General features: G+C 41.9%; 1 protein-coding gene across 2 annotated transcripts in view; it reads right to left on the bottom strand.

The window, feature by feature from the left end:
- The window catches only part of STARD13 (StAR related lipid transfer domain containing 13), a 297,209-nt gene that overhangs the window by 137,429 nt on the left and 138,751 nt on the right, over positions 1-21,029 (bottom strand). Inside the window, exon 1 of one of the 2 annotated variants that reach the window (XM_037375886.1) lies at positions 6,090-6,305. The exons of the other annotated variant lie outside the window; for it this stretch is intronic. Coding sequence (XP_037231783.1) covers positions 6,090-6,213 — 124 coding nt within the window. The 5' untranslated portion in view covers positions 6,214-6,305. Of the gene's footprint in view, positions 1-6,089; positions 6,306-21,029 lie in introns of those variants that run through there. 2 annotated transcript variants of the gene reach the window in all.

Here is a 21,029-nt window from a genome sequence, read left to right on the forward strand (position 1 = left end):
GATTTGTTTCCAATATTATGGTCTGCAAACATCAGCAATAATTACAATGCTTACAGGAATCCTCCATAAAGGCATGGTGTAGAATACTGATGAAGCATCAGCCTTCTAGTCACACAGGAAACATCTACAAGCAGAAAGAACTGAGGCCGTGTGTGTACACACAAAGAAATGAGAAATATTTGTCTACCGAGAACTGAAAGAACCTCATGGATGCTCAAGGAAACATGCAAAGTCAATAGCAAAAAAATAAAAGAGGAAAGTTGTACTATAAAAAGGACTGATACCATAACCTTCTAGAAAAGCAATGTGTATTTTCTAAAGATTAGTGTACCACTGAAATCAGTGAACAGCCAAGCTCCAGAAAGAAGACGACCTATCAAGAATCTTTTCTAAATAGCTGTCAAATACAAACCGACTGATTCAAACAGTATCCAGTTCTATTACCAGCACTGACTCCCCATTTTATCAGCAGAGTTTTGTATCTCATAATGTTAAGAAATTAAGCAATCAAAACTGAATTTCTCTTGGGAAAATAATCTCTGACATAGGCCTATTTGATGGAAGCAGGACTTGTTCAAATACAGAAGTTATGTATCTCAAATGTAAAACCAGAAGATGAATGTTGTTGTCACCCCAGGAACCTCTGCTACTCCTCCACAGTCACTCCAAATCTCACACAGCACACGGCAGCAAAGCCATGGGAGTGGGTATGAGAAAGTTACATCTCTCTCCAGACTTTGAGACAGTGGGGAGTCCTCCATTACCCCCCTCCGCAGTCTCATGCTGAACAGAAATACTTGGCAGGTCAAGCATATTGGTATTTTTGTAATTGTGTTTCTGGAATTAACTTCTTGTTGCTGAGGGTCATGAGAACCCGGCAGCAGCAGAACTAACAATGGTGGTATTTTACCACCATTGCCCCCTTTTCAGATTCAAACCACTGGTCTTCAGGGAGCGTCTAGGGAAGGAGTTGGAAATTACAGAATACTGACATAACGTGCATGCAAGGAAAAGCATCTATATACTTTAAAGAAATGCACCTAAAAAACCCTTCCAACATTACTAATGAATATATAGCCCATGAATATAATTTATTAAAATAATTACTACTTTTGGGGCTACTATATTTTCTTTAGGATTGATAGAAGAGCGGAAAATTTTCTGGCATGTTTGACCAAATGAATCACTCAGAAATCACTTTCTTTCTTCCCTGAAGCACTCCATCCTGAATAAAGAACATCTTTCATAACTTTTCTCCCTGACAAAGGACAGTCTTTTCCCACTGATGGAGTTGGGTTAGGGGGGAATTTAGACATACACATCTTATCAACATACATGAAAAGCAGCCTGTTGTACTCTCGAGTGCACTGGTAGGGACACAGACTGCAACAACTCTATTTGCTTTCTAAAAATGTATGTGCACGACTTTAAAACAGAACACAGAAGTATGTCCCTCAAACCAGCCACAACAAATGCCAGATTTTTCACATACACATCTCCCATGCTCCCTAGTGACAATTTACCTGGCAAAAATATTTTACTAAAAAATCCACTATTTTCTTGAATGGCTTTAATTAGATTTACCTGCCACATTTGCACTGTACACAAAGATCTTAATTAAGAAGAAATTTCAGTAATAGAATAATACCAAGATGCAGCAGACTCAAGGTTGGCCCTATACCAGGACTCCTACCTTTGGTCAGGGGTCCTCTGAGGACCTGGGAGCCTGGTACACATTTCTTTTGGGCTCTCCAAACACTGACCTCAGGATACATCACTCCAGAAATAACGACTTCTGCTTTGCAGATTCAAACTTGCTAAAAATGCTTCATTTTAACTGTAAACTAAACACTACGAGGCACCTATAGATTTGATGTTTCTTTAATTAGGCTCCAGAAACATGGCTGATCTTGCCTCCATACAGGCATGGCAGAAAAATGTGCTAAAACTCATATAGTTCTTGAGACCACTAGATTTTAAGACCCACTCTTCTCTTCCATACTTGTCAGGATCAACAGATCAGCTGATGCCAGGGAGCACCATGTTGCCAGAGGTGCAATTACAAACAGGCTTGCTCATTTGCACCCAATAAAACCACAACAACCCACAAACCAACCACAAGTTACTTTTGAAAGGAGAAGGGGCATTGCCTTGACATCTTTGCCAAATGCTAAATGTGGCAATTACTTTCCACTGGACAAATTGTTTTCCATTTTCTACCCTACTTCAGCTAACATTCAGTTTCACCTCTTACGCAAAGGCATTTCAGTCACATTTGAAGATATACTTGTAGCTGCAAATCAGCATATAAAGTCTTCATGAACAGTTAAGGATACCCAAGAGTAGGTCTTCTAAACCTTTCCATTTAAAGATCTTAATTTTGGCTTCTTCAGACTAAAATTTTCTTTTAACCATGAGCCTACCTCATGCTCCTGTTTCAATTTTTGGCACTGCAGGTCATCTACTTCTAAGATAAAATTAGTCAGTGGTATGTTGCCCCACTGTCCATTTTCATGCTACTTGATTGGGAAACTGCAAGTTACTCATGCTCTGGGTGCAGTACAATTAGATCCTGGAGGCTGATTTGCACAAGCGCTGCACAATAGGAGCCAGTGAAAGCCATAACTTGAATATTAAAGTAGAAAATTCAAGTTCTAACATCCAGAGTTATTGATATTCCTGACTTCAGTCTCATTGTGCCCCTGGTTTCTATCTGTAAAATGAGACCAATGCAATCTTATAGCTTCTAGGCATACAGTTAAAACATTAATGCTACAAAGTATGCAAGACTCAGTGCTCCTAAACACCAAGATCATGAACACTTGAGGGAATTTGTAATTCTGTGCTTGGTCCAGGGTTTCAGAAAGCTGCAGTACAGCAGGCTCCAGGTTAACAGCTTCAGCAATGGGGTTCACTGCTTTGTGCACTGAATGAGGCAGAAAAGTTATGTGCAAAAAACTGGGATGTGATCATGTCATTAAAAAACAGTCCTACACTGCAAAGAGTCTGCACAAGGCAACAAGAGGCATCCTTACCTCTGGTGTTTCCCAACTCTGAATTACCGAATTTCAAAACTTAAATATGTATTTTATTTGATCTTAGTATATAGTAACTGAAAGAATGCCAGATAGAGGGTGACACGTTTCACCTACATACAACAGGTGTAACAACTACAACTCATTGTGTTTTGCTGTAACAGGTGATCATGATTTGAGCAGGGATCTCAGAATCACCTTAAGAGTCATCACTTTGAAAAGTCTGTTAAATACATACATCCAATTTCTAAAGCAGTGGCTTTCAATAATGGCATAGCGGTTCAGGATTATATTAAACCAACAGTATTTCATATAACTTTTCAGATTAATAGGTCCCCACTCCAACGAGGGAGTTAAAATTCTGGTACATTTCCTGATCAGTTTGTGAATCCCAACTTAAATCACAAGCATAGTGGGAATACAAAAAGTGTAAAATACCCCTTAAAAAACTACAAAAAGCACAGAAAAACTAAGACTGCCATTTGTGGCACTGTAGTGGGTATACTTAACTGTTTAAAAAACAAATCCTGGTCAGTGAATCAGAAAGAGTAACTAAGGGCTGCTGGGGACCGTAGATCTGTCCTGAATAAGAGACAGTATGGAGCAGCCCTGTCCCAGGAGCACACCGGGAGGCTGCTCCTCATCACCTCTTCTGTAAAGGATGAGGAATGGAGGGAGGGAAGGAGCACTCTGCAGCAGTCTTTTTACGCACAGTTTACTTTCCACAGCAACCCAGCCATGCTGTCTGCCTCTTTGAGAGTGCCTGAGCCAAGGTTCAGCTCTCTCCATGCTCTAGCTAAGGTTCACCTCCTTGCTCCAGCTCACACATCTGCTGCCCAACCGTGTACCGCTGCCCTCTGCTCCAGCACATAGACATCAGGATAGAAATTCTTCCAAAGGAGCACTGGGGAAAGCCCTGAGCAACCTGCCCTGCTCCCAGTGCTGATCCTGCTCGGAGCCAGAGGCTGACCTCCCACCATCTCATCCAACCCCAACAATTACATAATTTTTAAGAATTAAGCTTTCTTGTGCTTACTTTCTTTACAGATATATGTTGGGCAACTGGTGTCTGAAACCGTAAAAAATAGATTAAAAAGTAAAGCAAACCAAAACAGTAACTATGTTAAGTGCCTGAAAAGCCATCATCATAGCGATGCTTTAATCACAAGTCTTTGTTTGGCTTGCTGGTTGGAAACAACAGCACACTGATGGTCAAAATTGCATTTTGTTTCTGTCCTTGCTCTTCAACACTAGTTACCAGTTAGCTACACTGCTGCTCTGTCAGTCAGGGCTGAACTACAATGTCAACTTTGAGGAAAAAAGAAAGGATAGTACAACTATCTACCTGACTGGCATTGGATTCTATTGCGATGGAGAAGAAGCTGGTTTAGCAACAAGCAAATAATGACACATTTAGATCAGCTTAAATTCCCTGCCTTCTCATTAACAAAAGCTGAAAGACGAGGCATAGGAATATGCACTGTAGCTACAGGGGCCTGAGGAAAAGTAAATATAAAAACAAGGACAAAAATGCCAGAGACATAAAAGCATCTGAACAGGAGAACACCTCTGGAATCAACAGATGTTATTTGTACACATTTTGTTATGTCATCAGATTATTTAATGAAAGGGCATGTGTATCAGTGTCTCACCAGTATAATATGAATAGCACTTAAATTTTGGCAGTGCATAAACCCAGGACATTAGTATTCTATCCACCTTAAATAAAAAGTTTTACTCCATCAGTTTTAATACCCAGTTGCTTTAAGAAGTTGGCTACAGCTTCATGGCTGCCTGCCCAGGTCCTTTGCTCAATCAAGCAATAGTTGTCTTTGACCAAAAAAGAAAAAATAGCCAACAGTATCCTTGCTGAATGTTTGCTGGCATCTGCTATTAATATAGGAATAAGCAGATTACATGTAAAGACAGGCTAATATTTTGGGTAACCATAACACTACAAAATTAGCTGGTTTAGTAATTAATTACTGAACCTAGCCACTTTATTTTTTCAAAAAATTACCACGCATTTTTAATCCGTTATTTTAATTGTATGTGCACAAGAACTGGTGTGCTGTAGACACAGCTTAAAGACCTGTACCATACACTGTTTACCTCCGTATCATACAATATCAGCATGTCACAGTGCCCTAGGCAAGGTCACCAAACTCCTAACAATGCTGTAGGATGTGGCAGAGGAATCCATCTTTACAAATTAGCCTTCGTTATACACGATTCCGCTCATAAATCTTGATGTATTGTTTTCAGGCATAACAATTCTACTTTGCACTTGCCGTACTCTGCAGATCTTTTAATTCATGAAGTATTTGACAAATACAAACTAGCTGTACATTTGCACGCGTAAAGTGAATGTGCTGCTGCCACAGCAGTGCTCTAGATGTGACCCGACCTACTGGGGCACCTGCCCTTGCTCCGTGTCCTTCTGGTCCCCACCTGGGGACAGTAAGACCGCAGGAGCCCAGTTTTCCAGAGCAGTTAAGTGACCTAAAGCTATAAAAGTGCCTGAAACAAAACAAACCATTTTTCTTTGGGAGCTGCAGTCCTCCTCCTCCCATGCAAACCCTAGGAGGAACCAACCCGGACCTGCGAGTGACTTGGAAAACTGATCAGACACGCAGGTGAGCCCACTTCCCAGATTTCCCCTCTTGATTTCCGAGATGCTCAGGTGCCTCCGACGCGGGGTTCAGCGCCCCTGAGCCCCGCTGCTTGTGGCACCATCCCCACCGTGCCTGCCACGACCCGGGCAGGTGCTGCCCGCACGGCGCTGGGGGTTTCCGACCTGCCCGCTGCCCGGCCACCGCCAGCCGCATCCGCGCCGGCAGCCGAGGCGGTGCCGGGAGCTCCCCGTCCCGCCCGGGCTGCAGCCCCGACCTCTCCGCGCTCCGGCAGCGGCGGGGTAGGTGCCGCCCAGGCGCCCCGGCCCTCCGTCCCCCGAGGGGGGAGCCCGCTGCGCCGCCGGGGCCGGGACGTCCCCCGGGGGTCTCCCCTCAGGCGGCCGCGGGCAGGTAGCGGCAGCCGCGGCGCGGCGGGACTGACCTGCGAGGCGCCGCTCCCGGACATTCCTCCACAGCAAGTCCCAGGCTTTGGCGGTGGAGTCCCGCAGCTGCTCGCTCAGCGACCTCCGGAGCTGCGCCTTGGCCGGGCGGCGCTGGCTGCTCATCCTCGGCGGCTCCGCATGCCGCCCCGGGCAGCCCCGCTCAGCGCCGGCGGCGGCTCCCCTCGCCGGGGACGGGCGGCGGCGGCCACATGGGGCCGCGGGGCTGCCCCGCCGCGCCGCAGCCCGCGTCAGCGCCGCTCCGGGCAGGCGGCCCCTTCACCTGAGCGCCGCCCGGCACGCCGCCCGCCCCCGCCCCCGGGGCAGCAGCGTCGCCGCCGGCCTGCCTCAGCGCCCCGTCCCACGCCCGGCGCCTCGCCGCCCTCCTCCGCTCCTCAGCCCCCGCGGGGCGGGGAGGGTGCCCCGGGGTCCGGCCCGGCTCCTGCCACGGGCCCTGCCCCGCAGGCGAGGCAGGTCGCCGGCCCCGACCGAGGGTCGCCCCGGCTGCCCGTGAGGGGCCGGCGGCGGGAAGAGGCCGCCCCCGCCCTGGGGACCCCACACCCCTGCGACGGCCCGGGCCACCGCAGGCCTCGCGGCACCGTTTGTGGCCTCGCTTGTGCCTTCACCGACCTTTCGGTGGGCCCCAGCCGCGGGCCCTCCGCCCGCCTCAGCGCCCCGGGCCCGCGGCCCCGGCCAGGCTCCGCGCTCCCCGGGCAGCCGCTGGCTGCCACCCAGCTCCGCGGGAGCCCCGCTGCAGGGAGCCGGCGGCCGCCGCGCCAGGGCGAGGTCACCTGCCATGAGGTGACAGAAAACCTGGCCACCGCCAGATGCCTTCTCTCTAATAGGTGCTTCACCCACGCTGCCACTTTTGCCCAAAGAACACCGGGTTTTGACGAGGTCTCCATTTATCAGCTCTGTACCCGAGCTCAAGACACAGTCCTCACCACACAGGCGCTCCCGTTTCTTTCCCACTTTCTCTGCATGCCACCCACTTACCTCCCACCTTCCACCCCCCTGCATCATCTCCTCTACTCTAACAAGCTCTTATGCTCCTAAGAGGTTTCAAAACTAAACCCTGGCAGCCACTTTTTGCACACATTTACAGACTAAAAGGAATCCTGATTCCTCCTTCCCTAGATGAGCCAGAGAGCAACATCAGGGCCCTTATCCCACTTAGGAAAGCAGTTGTGGGGCTCTGCTTGCCCTGTGATCTGGGAAAAGCTCTTGGAACAGTGGCCCCTTCCCTACCCTGGCCACCCGTGAAGTGGACAGTTCCCAGCACCACTGGCAGCAGAGTCCGACAGCTGAGAACGACAACGGGCTTCGTTTAATTTAGTCACAAACCAATGCTTATTGCTTACTCTTTCTGCAGAGTATTCGTGATGTGCAGTGAAGAGGCTGATGTTCCTGAAAGTGCGTGCCATACACTGCTGAATATTCTGGTAAACAAGTCATGTTAAACATTATCAATATCCCTGTCTCCCTGTCTTGTTTAAACTAAACCCGTACCTGCAATGTCAGCAATACCCATACAAGCTAAAAGCAAACAAAACAGATGTATTCCACATTACCGCTCAGTTTTAATAACGTCTTCTGCTTACTCTGTAATGTGAATTTGTTTTCCATTGTCCCTGTTCTTAAAACGCTCATCTTAAACTATTTTATCCGATACAGTGGAGACGATGTGCTTGCCCTGAACTTGTGAAGATATTGTATGTCACTCCTTCTCCTGCAATTCCAGCTACAGTGTCCTCCAAATGACTGGACAAACTCTTACGAGAAAAGGGATGCCTTCCAAGGGCGAATGCATCCAGACCTGGAAGGGGGACAGCATAATTATGTAAATACTCCCACATGCCATGATCCAGAGCAAACACCTGCTGATGTTAATGGGAGAAGAGAGGATTACAGTTCCTACAATCAGCTCCTCTGCCCCATAAATCTGCCTCTGACCTCTGCCTCACTTTATTTAATTCCCTGCCAACACAGCCATTACTGCCGGTACATAAGACCTATGATGGCTGTATTCTGCCATGGGCCTCTATCTGCTAGGAACCAGGTAGCGATGAGAAATTAATTTCTGCCATTGTACTCAGCTGCCCTATAAAGATCAGCAGTGATGCACAGTCTAAAGGTGAAATAATAAAATCATTTTTGAAGGCTTTGTATCATACTGCTGTGTCATTATCCACAAACACCAGTCTGTGTCAGCCAGTACTGTAACCTTCAGCAGTGTTCTTCTGGCAGCTACACTTGAATGCAGCCTCTTACTGTGTCCAGCCTGTCTGGAACGCAGATCTCCCTTTCTTCAGTTGCTTTCTGTGATGGCCAGGATGTAGCAATACAACAAAAGATACTCTCTTCCCTTCTATACTATTTTTGAAGATGTTACTTTATCAGAAATGTCCCTAAACTTCCAGGTTTACCGAAAGCAGCTAATTAGCAATGAGCTACTAGCAATTGCTAATAGCAAGTTATCTCACTGCAGGTTACTAAGATAAAATCCAGGGATACAGCTGATAATCAGCAGCAGAACTGAACTGGCAAGCCTAGACCAAACTCTGGCAGGCACTGACAGAAATCTTACTAATTTCAGGTAGTTTATTGTGGAAAACTAAATCCAGCAGCACGATCAGATTTTCTATACTTTTCTCCACAAAGAAAAAAGTGCTATTGAGTAATGAGAAAGTATCTTGTGCAGCAACTGGCCCATTCCTATTTTATGCTTTTAATCATTGTCAGCTGTTCGGAAGTCAAGCTACCAACACAGGTATTTTTGATGTATTACACCTAGTCGTAGCAGTTACAGTAAGAGCTGTTCTACACAACCTGCTTGAAGAAATGGTAAAGTCCTGGTCTCCCCACACACATTTTCATCTGTTGCTTCAGTATGCAAGTAACCAACTGATCAATGCTCTTGTCTACAGCATGAAACATTCTGACATCCTGAACAAGATGGATAACATTTCTGGGGGAAAGAAAAGGAAAGCACATTTTCCACAGAAACAGCAGTTTTCCTGCTTGATACTAGTCGCGCCAAAATGGTTCTGCTCAGAATAATTGCAACAAAAACACTGTATATGATGAACAGAAAGGATGAAATTCCCAGTTGCCTTGAAAGAGGCTGAACTATGATATTTATCTTTTCTTATTGATAACAGAATATTGGCAGGAATTAAAGTGGTATTTGACTGTCTGAAAACCTTGCAAGCATATAAAATGTTGAGGGGGAAATCTAAGCTAATTACACCCATGCTCTGATGCCATTGTGGCACAGAAGTCTGATGTTCTAATTATATATTTAGCAATTTATAGTTCCTCCCAATCACCATGGTAATTAAACACAAAGTTAATTGATACTACATAATAATCTGGCCTCTAATTAGCAGTGTGTTTTTAATTTGTTACAGATTCCATTACGCAGCCTGATCTAGTCCTAATAAAGTCACTGTAAAAATTTCCATGCATCTGGTAAGAAGAGAATCAGGCCTAAGGAAAGAGAAAAGTGACTACATCTTGGTCTGCTATTTGCAAACTACTGAAACACTACGATATAAGTACAACTCCTTTCCTTTTTTTCCTCTGGTCCCTAATTATGGTAAGACAGGATTTTTTTGTTAGCAGAAGCACTTCACAATATTTATCTGCTTGTAGAAGAACAAAACCGGATACGTCTTGCAGAGGAAAATATGAGATGAGTACATCCTTGGTTACCACGTGCTGTTTAGTGGATACAAGCTCCTTGCACTTGTATCTCTTAAAAAGCAATAACAGAGCAAAAGAGGAAACCAATTAGCACTACAGGACCACTGATGCAGTCTGATGCTAATCACTGCAATACCAAATTCTATAATACATCTAATTCTTCAGGAACCGACTGTAAATTAATGAAGCTTCTTGAAGTTTATTATACTCAAAATGGTGTTGCTGTGCTTTTGTAACTTCAAATAGTAGCTCAGACAGCCTAGATATAAATAAATCAAGTGATATTTATAACTTTGGCAATGATCTTTATCTCTTTGGGGGTCCTAGAGCTCTGGAATTTGTTTTCTCTCGCAGGCTAAATGTCCTGAGTGTGATGTTGTAAGTCTGAATCATCACTGGAAGGGAAGAAAAGATTTGAGGTTTTCCTAATAGCAGACTGCAGTGAATTGCATACTAATTCTATGGTTGAAGTTATGTGAAAAGCACCAAGGGCATAGGAGTAGGTGTCCTCTTTGACATCTAAGTAAACAAACAAACATTTTGGATAGAAAAAAATAAGAATCATTATGAATGAGGACAAAATGTTCCAGCCTGGTCCCTGGCATGCTTTCCTTACTTGCTATTTACATATGCAAATTATAATCATTTTAAGATAGCTTTAATGAGGACCAATTATAAAGCAGTTTCACTCTTTCCTGATTTATCAAGAGATTGGCACCTATCTGTTCATCCTTCTCCATTTCAGCTTTCTGAAGCTCTGGGAAAGGATCACTCCTCGCTCTGCCAACAGCAGAGCACTGCTGGCTTTCATTAGTCTGGGCCAAATTCTTTCACTTTTGTTCACAGCGATTAATGCTGAAATAAACAGGACTTCTTGCAGTGCTCACTGTGAAAAGGCTCCAAGTACTCTCAGATACAGACTACAGTAACAAAGTATCTGCTGTTTGACTGTGCTTCCTCTCCCTTGCTGAAACTGGCATGGAGGGGATGGTGGGGAATAAAGCTTTTCTTCTCTTCACACAGAGGATTATTATTATTATTATTATTAATTATTATAATTATTATTAAACTGTATTATCAAAGCACTTAGAACCAGAAACCAAATGTAGCAAAAGTACAGTCTTTGTCCTCAAGAGATTACAAACTAAATATAAAACAAGACACCAGTGAAGAGAAGAGCTAATTGGGGTAGGAAGGGTGGAGTACAAGAGAACAATAACACAATACTGGCCAGTGTAGTAACTACTGGGGTTAGCACACCAGAATTGGTTTTTGGAGGCACTGACACAAAGCGAGTTAGCAAGAGGACCTCCAAGGAGGTTCATATGGTATATTTTTATATTCAGAGGACCGACTCCCAAGCATGAAGGGCACTTTTAGAGAAAGCATGCAAATGTGTGTTTGAAAATGCAATGAGGAGACAACAAAAGCTGGCATCCTGTACCGAGAGACTGTGGGAATCAAGCTTTTAATATTGAACAAGCAATAGAAGGAAGGAACTTCAGCCTTGAGCCAAGTAGTCTCCACTTGATGCAACATAAATGCAGGATGAACTGCAATGAATAGTGACAACAGAGAACTAACTGCCAGAGTATTTGCATTTGGGATGCACTGAAGAGGACCAGATTGTGTCTATCAAGGCAAAGTAAGTGAGAACAAAGATGAGGTGGTAAACATGTGATGAAAGTTTTTGATAGACCAACCAAAAATTTTCAACTGGAAAACTCTTTCGGGGGGGAGAAGAAAAAAGAAAAAAAAGAAAATAAAAGAAAGACATTTCTTACAGAAGAAAAAATAGAGAAAATGTCATTTTTCTGGAAAATAAGTGACATTTTCCTGGTTTTACCATAGAGCAGGATTTTCACATTCTGGCCAAACTTAACTTGGACTTTCCTCTGTCTCACATCCTAGTTGTATCTAGCTCTTGCTGATTATTTTTTCATAACCCCTCTACTTCTCCAATCTTGTCTCCTTAACTCAGTATAATTTGTCACAGGAGAAAGATGAACTCCAGATGGAAGGCCTGTGTGACAGGTAGGAGGATGCTCTAATCTGTGAGAATGGTAAAAATGGGGACAGGGAGGCAACTGTGGTACAAATCATCACAATGGTAAGTACAAATGGATGGATTATAGTCTGAGTAAACAGAGTTCTTCTACTGAACAGTAGAAAACAAAGCTGATACTTCAGCTGAAATTCTGAAGAATTGCTGCAACAGAAGTTCTTGCACATTTCTCAGATAGCAGGGGAGAAGAATGGGCAAAACAAACCAAGTGCCAAGAAACTTTCGCTCCCTTTCATAAGATGCTCTGTGGTCATCTTTAAAATGTAGTATGTTGCAGATATGAAAGCTTGGCCTGGGCAAAGCTGGTCGCTGTAGAAATAGCCAGTTCTTCAATGATTAAGCAACTGGGAAAGTGGAGTACATTTTATATGTGTAGATATAGTTTTACTGGAGCAGAGCTTGAAGTTTTGAGGTGATTAACGCCCTTGAAAAAGTGAGCAGCTATGACGAAACGCAAAATGTCTCAGCACAGAATATTGTCCCTGTTCTTCTCATTCCAGCTTCTGGTGTCTGATTTTTCCTCTCCTTTTTAGTTGCTTGACAAAAATACATTATTCTGAACTATGTCTTTCTTTGCTCTCAAAGTGCTCATTTCCTTAATATTGTATTGGGACCTTGTCTAAACCAAGATTATTTTTTTTCCAAACTTCCAACTGTTATTACCATCACAGCAGAAATAATTGGAACATTTGTGTAAAAAAAAGCCTTGCAGCAGTCAGTGGCAATTTAGCACATGCCGTATCTGGATATTGGTTCAGAGACCTGGGAGCTTGTTCTTTTTTTTATAACTCTCCTGGATTACACAGGAAAACATGATCAATCTTGACAACAGGTTCCAACAACAACGCAACTGAACTGTTCCCCAAACCAATTTACTTATAAGAGTAAGAACTTTTTTCAGATACACAAATACTCCTGTGCACACACACTTTCCTAGTAATCAGGCTACTGACTGATGGGAGCAGATTGCCAAGTAAGCATATATTGAAAGCTACGGATTTTTACAGACCTTCTTTCACTACTGGTCACACAGCTACTATTTTAACTTATTTAGCAGATTTTTAAATATATATTTAATAGACTTGAAATGCAACGCTACTAATATTTTTGGACAGGAAATGAAGAATGTTGTGGCCTGTTGCAATAGGGGATAGAATTTCAGATAAGCAGATTATAATGACCAGAATCAAAATTTGGCCGAGACCCAAGCCAACCCCTATTAACCTAAAAAGTTCTACAGGATCTTGAATCATTCAGGATGATTTTAAATTTCTTCTTGCTTCCACAGTAAAGAAGGGCCAACTGGATGTTTGCAGTATTGTCTGAGTCTCATTCGAAATGAAGGCTGGTGACGATTTGATTGTAAGCATCATTTCCCACAGCCCTGTTGGGAAGGTTTCCCAGCCGGCTCAGAGCCTGCCTAAGTCCACTCCATCACCCAGCTCTGGCATTACAGAACTCTCTGTTCCAGCAGACTAAGTGGTATGGCCGTTCCTGTGAGTATAAAGGAGCTTAAGCTTAGGAAGAATGCTTGTTTCATGACATTTAACATATCTGGGTATTCCCACTGAGAAGCAGGATATTCATGCTGTGAAGAAGGGGCTGGACTAGGTGGATCCGCAGCTCTTTCTACCCAAAAATGTCTCTGTTTCTGTGAGAACATTTTGGTAGTGTCAGGCAGCACCTGTATTCCATTAACTCCAAAAGCATTTCAGTGTTTACAGTAACCAGGAAATGTCGATGTCTGTGTTATATTAACAAGTCAGCAGTAACAACTGCAGTTCCAGTTTTTAGAGGCACGCAGAGAACTGTTTACTGTGAGTCTCTGAGAGTTTTACTTTTTTTGGTTGAAACATGAATGGGCCTGTAGTAGTGCCCTTTGAAACCATTACAGAAAGCTTTGGAGAAAAAAGTTATCAAAAGTCGTCCAATGTTGCTTCAGTAATGGCTTCATATAATCAGGTAGGCAAAAGCCCAGCTGTGAACTGCAAGTCTAAAAAAATACCTGTGACACCAAATTTGTAGCTCTTCACCACAGTTTTGCTTACACTCTTCCTGCCTTTTGCATGTAGGTTGAGGAGCTTTGCATAATGCCATAATTTCATTCAAGATTCAGTGTCTTGGAAAGAAAGCTACGTTATACTTTTATGTGGAATATACTACTTGTACGCACAGAGAGGTAAGCTATAAGGTGTCACTGCACAGTAGGCAGCAGACTTTATGAAGGCACTTACATGCTGCTGTGTAATTATAGTCTATGTAAAAGAATTCAACTGTGAGAAATTAAATAGTCCACCACACAACACATAACTTGTCTTCCAAATAGACTCCAATTTCTGCATGCATAAGACAAAAAATATATGCTATGCATCCATTTGCCTTTCACAGCACTGAATTTTAATAGTGACATTAAATTACTATTACATCAATAGTAACATAAAACAGCATGGGAGAAAGCTAGAAAATATTCAGATATTTTTCTTTTCTCTTGGGATTGAAAGCAGTACTTGGTAAAGCAACTTAATTCCCAAGAAAGGCAATAGTAGGGACTGCTCCGTAGCTGCCCCCCAGCATGCCAAAGGCAGAGAAAGCCTGAGGAGGTGTTTCCCCATCAGCTGCTGATGTGTACAGAGATGTAACCAAAATGATGACAGAGGGCACAGCCACTGCTCTCTACTGATAATGCCACCACTCGCTTTCCAGAAAAGGCCATCTTTTTTATTTATTATTACTTGAAAAGTTGATTCCAGAAACAACACAGCAGGCTTTACCTTACCCTTGTACACCCTTGGAGCACTGTATTCTAGCTGGCCTGACTCCCCTCTTATGTTTTTTTAATATATATATATTATATATAAATAATACATTATTATAATATATTATTAATAGACACTTTTTTGGGACTCCACAAACAAAATTCCCCTTGACTTCAATTAAGTGCCATACAAAGGAAGGAGATACACATTCAAGACTGTTTGACAAGGGAAGCAAAAGTTATTTTGTTTGGATGCATTGCTGGTTACAAAGTTGCAATAGTTTCTAGTGAGATTAGTTCTTATGAATGATGTCAGAACACCTTTATGGTGCTGCAGTACAGATGCTGCACATACTGTTTACTTACACTACTATCATGCACTCTCTTCAACAGCTTTTTGTCATTTTGTGCTGACATAAATCTGTTCCGTAGTAATTACCTGAGATTGTTCTATGTTTCAGGGAAATTTTTTGAATCATTTACGTCACAAAAACCATGTACGTTGCTTGGAGAGTAGGTGCTAAAGGGATTATAACTCAGCAGGATCTTACACAGTGTTAATTTTTGAGACAAATCAGTTCATTTAGCTGACAGAGAACATTTATACTAAGTAATCCTTGATGTTAATTTGCTCAAAATTATCAGATACATAGTTTGAGAGTTCAGGCCTTAAACATATTTTAGTGAATGGTATTGCTAAAGGGGAAAAAATTACAAGAAGTAAATACAAAACCCAAAACCTAGTCGTCTCATGCCTCATATTGGAGGCTATTCCCAAATTCTATTCTGAAATGTTGCTAAATGGTTTTGCAGTGATCTGAAGATCTTGCTGTCAGTCAAGTCATAAAGAATACTATTTCATCTGTAAAACATTATCCTTCTCTAGGACTTAAACAGATTTGGATTTATCTCCCTCCCTCCTGTCCTATAGCTCATCTTTTATAGCTGGGAAGTATAGGTATAAATTGTCCTTCTAACGTAGAGCTGATGAAACTCAGGGTCTTCTCAAATAATCATCAGGGACAGCTTCCCTTCCTACAAGAACCCCACTAATAATTCTTAAAAAAACCCCAAAAAACCAAACACCACAATTTGGACCAAACACTAGTGACAATCTTACATTAACGGTGAAGTTCTTGACGTGTTGAAGTAATTGTAAAAATTCCCATATGCTTCACTGAAAAATTTCATCCATTGTGGGTACTTCCCTTTCCCTGTTCACTCCCACCATGCTGCTTAAGAGTATGTGAGCATAAACCCCGCCATTTCTTGCCAATTTGATGATCCTCATTAATTGGGGAAACAGGTTGCAGCACCTGAGGGTACTACTTGTTCTGTAACTTACAGTCATTGGATATCCCTATGACTTACAGGTGAGTAGGAATTTAGTGCCACAACATTTTTTCATTAGTTAAGTAAAATGATTGTATCTTCCCCGCATATCGTCCTTCACTGACTTCTCTGAATGTTTCTCTTTGTAGACAGTTTTGTAATGTTGACAATGCTGGACATCACTGTGATACAGTTCCCTGAATTTATATGATGACATTATAATAATATCAATGCTGTTCTTTATGGTTCATATAAATTAGCAGTTTATTTGCTTTCACGACTAGCGCTGCAAATTGAACAGCTGTTTTCACTGAGCTGTTTTAATTAAACTGTCCATAATGTTGCTTAGGTATTTTTCTGAACTGGTAACACTTCATTAAGTATGCAGTATCAGTGAACACTGCAGATCATTCCTGAGCATTACCTCACACTTAGGTAAATTGAAACCCCATCTGCTTTGAGGCTGTCAAATCACCTTGCTTTGGTGATTTGAATTTGGTTCTCAGAAATCTTTCTAATCTTTAGTACCCTAGGAAATCTTGAGTTTGCTAAAGATTTTGCCATCTGTTCACTCACTTGTCAAGATAATGAAGCTTTAAATGACACTTGTCCTAGTAAAAATCTTTTAGGCAAAATGTTATTAGCCTCTCTTCATCCTGAAAACTGACAAGTTTAATTTGGGTGTTGTTGGATCTTTCATAAAGTTTATATTCTATGACCAAAATTTCCTTCCCGCACTGATTTCCGATGTTATTTTCTCTCTGTTTTGAAGATCTCTGGCATATTAATTTGGAAAACCCAGATAAGTTTTATCTCGTCCTGTTTTCCTGTGCAAAAGGTCTTTCTCTTGTCTTTTACAGAGCCATACTGGATCCTACATCTATGTTCTCATCTGGGCATATTATTGCTTGCTTTGTTTCTTTCAGAAACATATGTGACAATTAATATGGGAAGCTGTAATTGTTTTTGCGGCCCACAATGACTTCTTTTCGTCTTTAAATATGCGTATCATTCTAGCTGCCTTGGACAGCTGAACCTATTCCAACACTTCACTTTTAGATCCATTTCTGACAGTGCTTCCTCTCTTTATTTGCAAAGACAACTCCAGAATGCACTCGCATCTGGGCATTAAGTCTGGAAATACTTTGCTCAAGCACAAAATATTAATTATTTTTAAAATTACATCCCTAATTTTTACATGGTAAGTTGCTGTCTGATTTTCAGAAGTGGTTACCACTCATCAGCCACTTCTGAAATCCTTTCTGAAAATCAGGTGATTTGTTTAAAGGCATAAACAGGAATCTGGAAGTTCAGCTTTTGGTCTTCAGTTTATAAACCTTGCTTCTCACTGCCCAGAAAGTCAGCTAATCCTCAGCCAGTCAAGGAGACAACCCATAGGTGATGTCAAGATAGATGATAATTCCATTAACCAGCAGAAGGAAAAGAAAGAAATTGTTTTGATTGCAAGGGCAGAGACATAGTATTACGCATGGATTTAAAGAGCTTGCAGAGAGAAATATGCCCATTTCACTGAGAAGCAGAGAGGACGAAGAAGCTCTGGAGAACATAGAGGTATGGGGTAGAGGCAACAGGAGAGACAGAACAAAGAGAAGGAAGACCACTGTAAGGCATCATGAGCAGGAGAGTAACCAGACTGTAAAGTGGCAGTGCCTTTAAGAGGAAACTGAATAGTGGGTGGAAATAGTAAGGAGGAAAACTGAAACTGGACTTTTGAAAGAAGGAAATGCTGAGAAAATGAACAGAGATAGAGGAGTCCAGAAGACCGTAAAAGAAAAAAAAAAGTAGGTAGGATATGTGGGTGGTATAGAGAAGTGTATGGAGCAATGAACAAAGTGCTCTGGATACACTGCTGGCTATTTGCACTGCTAGTCCAGGTTAATTGAATGATCTGAGTTAAACATAACTTTTAAATGCCTAGTTCTACAACCATTCATTTTAACTTGATCTGTGAATCAGAAATTCTAATAAATTTTCAAAAGCAATAGGTGTAAGATTCCTATTCCTTGAATTTTAGGCACCCATAGTTAAAAAAGAACGGCGGGAGATGGGAAGCTGGGCCAGAGAGGGCTGTCCCTCAGAGGGTGACTCATTCCACCCCAAACTAGCTGCGTAGAAGAGGTGTTACAGCAGACCTGTGGAAGAGGACTTAATCCAGCTGAAGATGTTACCCTCTGACAATGCCTCTCTTGCCACATTGACAGAAGGGGTGCTCAGAAAGCCATCTAAGACTGTAGGTAAAGCTGGAGGTATCAATTCCTGTTTCTGTGGAATTTCAGTAGGATTTCAATATTTAACCATTGTAGGCTCTTTTGAAAATCTCAGGTTGAGTATGTTTCAGTATCGCTCTAAGTCTTTTTTAAAGTCTTAAATAGACTTAAAAGCACTGTCCTCATGATTCTCAATAGAATTGTGTTCTGAAATCCTATTAATTATTTCTCCTTTTGTTCTTTTTTAACACGGGTTACATTTCGATGTGGGGGTCACTGGAATTGTTTTGCTGTTGAATAACAACTTTTCTCTTGCGGCACCAGCTGTAAAACGTGAACACCTTGTTGGATCACACTCCGGGAATCTGAAATGGTAATCCTGCCAAAGCTCAGAGCTTCCTTTTTCTTTTGACTGTCGCACTGCTCTTGCTTCTGTTAGTATCACGTTCCTACCACTTGTGTTTTTCAGACACCTACAGCCAAACTCGTTCCCAGCATTACTCCACTGAACCAACAGAGCTGCAACAGAAGTGAATTTGTCTCCGTATGTCTGTAAATTAACCAGTCATTTAAGTTGGAGAGTGACAGTGATAAGCAATAACAGCACAGGAGTGGTGAAATGAAGATATCTTCCTAGTTAGTTTTGGACAGTTGACACTAACTCCGTTGTCAGATAAGTCTTACTGACTGTGGGAAAAGCTGAGTGGGAAAAGTCACACTCGCTGCCTGCTAACTGTAGGAGGAAAACAGATCTGGAATGCAGAGGAAATCTTGACATTATCTGTTCCCCAACCCCTACCAGCCAGGCAATCAAAATAAGCTGAGTATCAGCTGCCTCTGGTCCTGGCCCAAACAAATGCGCTTTCTTAGACAAAGGTTTGCTCACAGGAGAGGACGCAAAGAGAAGGAATGAGTCTAAAGTGAGTGTGGGGGACTGTTTCCTGCCAAAAACCAGGAGCTGCTTTTCTGTGACATCTAAAAGGATCATGATGAAACAAACCCAGCACTGTAAACAGAGGTGGCTCTGTGGTTTCCAAAGGACAGCGATGCATATTTGACAACCCCACACCCTTGTGCAACAGAACTCCAGTACTTCACCACTCCACTTGGTCTCTGTTGACATTGTCAAGGGCAGTATGCCACAGACTTTGGTAAAAGAAGGATCAAACACAAGAGAACAAAACCACTGAAAATGACTCCTCTGTGCCCATCCAAATTGTGTTGTGTAAGCATGAAGTATAGCCATTGCAAATGAACACTTGAAAATTAAAGGTATTTCTTCCCCAGTGCTCATAAGACACAGGTTCTATCAAGACCTAAGGAAGCACAATATATTATGTTTACATCAGTGTTCCATATACACATTGCAGCAAGTTAGAGGCATTCCCATATATTTCTGTATACACTCATTTACCTACGTGTAGCTTAATACTCTGGATATCATCCCTGTATGGTTGCTGTTATGATTAAAAAATTCCAAGTTTATGGGGCCATAGAAGAATAGCGCAGTAACAAAAGCCACAAACAAGAAGGTGTACTTTATGTTACTGAATATTTTGAGTTCTCCAATACATCATCCAGCTGTTGAGTGTACTGCATCAGTTCTGTCTGTCTTATAAAAAGGTGAAAATACAAAGCAGGAGAACTTTAGTTTAACTTTGGCAACTCGTCTTGCACTTTCATTAACAAATGAGAGTCCAGAGAACTGTAAATTGAAGATTTCAACAATGTGTTCGTAAGCAGATGAGAAAAGAAACTGTGAAAAGCAAGGCTAATTTTATGTGCTATATGTTTATAAAACAGATGCCAACATCAGCAGTCTGCTAGTGATGCCAGAGTACCTGTGCTCTTGTGCCCACTTTGCCTACTAAAATACCCTGGAAATCAAAACTAGTGCCTTTTCTTGATGGAGGCTGGCATGGATAGTAAGGCAATTACTGCTGGGAAAGCCTGTAAGGAAGACCAGTCAGTTGTAGGATGTTGTAATTATTCCTTTCCATATTCCCTCTCCACTGCTTTGGGAAGCACGCACAGAAAAAATAGTCCTGAGCCTCTTCCTCCTATTTTTGCACCCCAGATCCTTCTGTCTTTGGCAGAGTGGTCCCCCAACACCCTGGGCCTTAGTCACTTGTTCTCCAATTTTTCTATAGATTAAGTAACTTAATTAGCTATCCAAGTAAGTATTAGTTTCAAGACTGCTAAAAGAAATATATACATATTATGAAATATAAGGTTCCCGAGTTTCTCATTTCCTTAGCTCCTTAAAGGCGTTGTTTGATTCTGAAATGCTGTGAAAAGCGGAGGGTATCTTTTTTTTCTTTACAGATATAAATCAATTTCTATACAGCTATAAATGCGTCATTAAGAGACTAATCCTAACACCATCAAGTTGCCAGTGATTGCAGCTGGTACAAAATTAGGTTCTACAAAGGAAGAATCCTTAATATTCTACATGATAAACCTATAAGATTTGATGCTAGAATCGGTTTACTTCTCAGAATTAAGGCAATTTAAAAATAAATTGATAATCACAGGATTGAAAACCATTCAACCAAGCTAGTAACTTCAGTCATACTTACAGATGGGCATTTTCCTGACTTCTAAAAGCAAGCTTTTCTCACTAGCAAGTGTTATCTTAGTGTTAATCACATATCACATGTAATCATATATTGTAGTGAGGATTGAATTTAAAGTAAGGAGAAATCTTCACACTCCTGGTAAACTAAGAATTCCAGAAAAATAAAGTTATTAACAATGACAACTGTAACTGTTCAAGTAATTTTAAAAACAAAAATTACCTGCTGTAATTTGTGGAATAAATTAATTTTGCATCAACTTTGCTTAAAAATAAATTCAG

This window comes from Falco rusticolus, chromosome 2 (assembly GCF_015220075.1).
Source record: "Falco rusticolus isolate bFalRus1 chromosome 2, bFalRus1.pri, whole genome shotgun sequence".
NCBI lineage: Eukaryota > Metazoa > Chordata > Aves > Falconiformes > Falconidae > Falco > Falco rusticolus.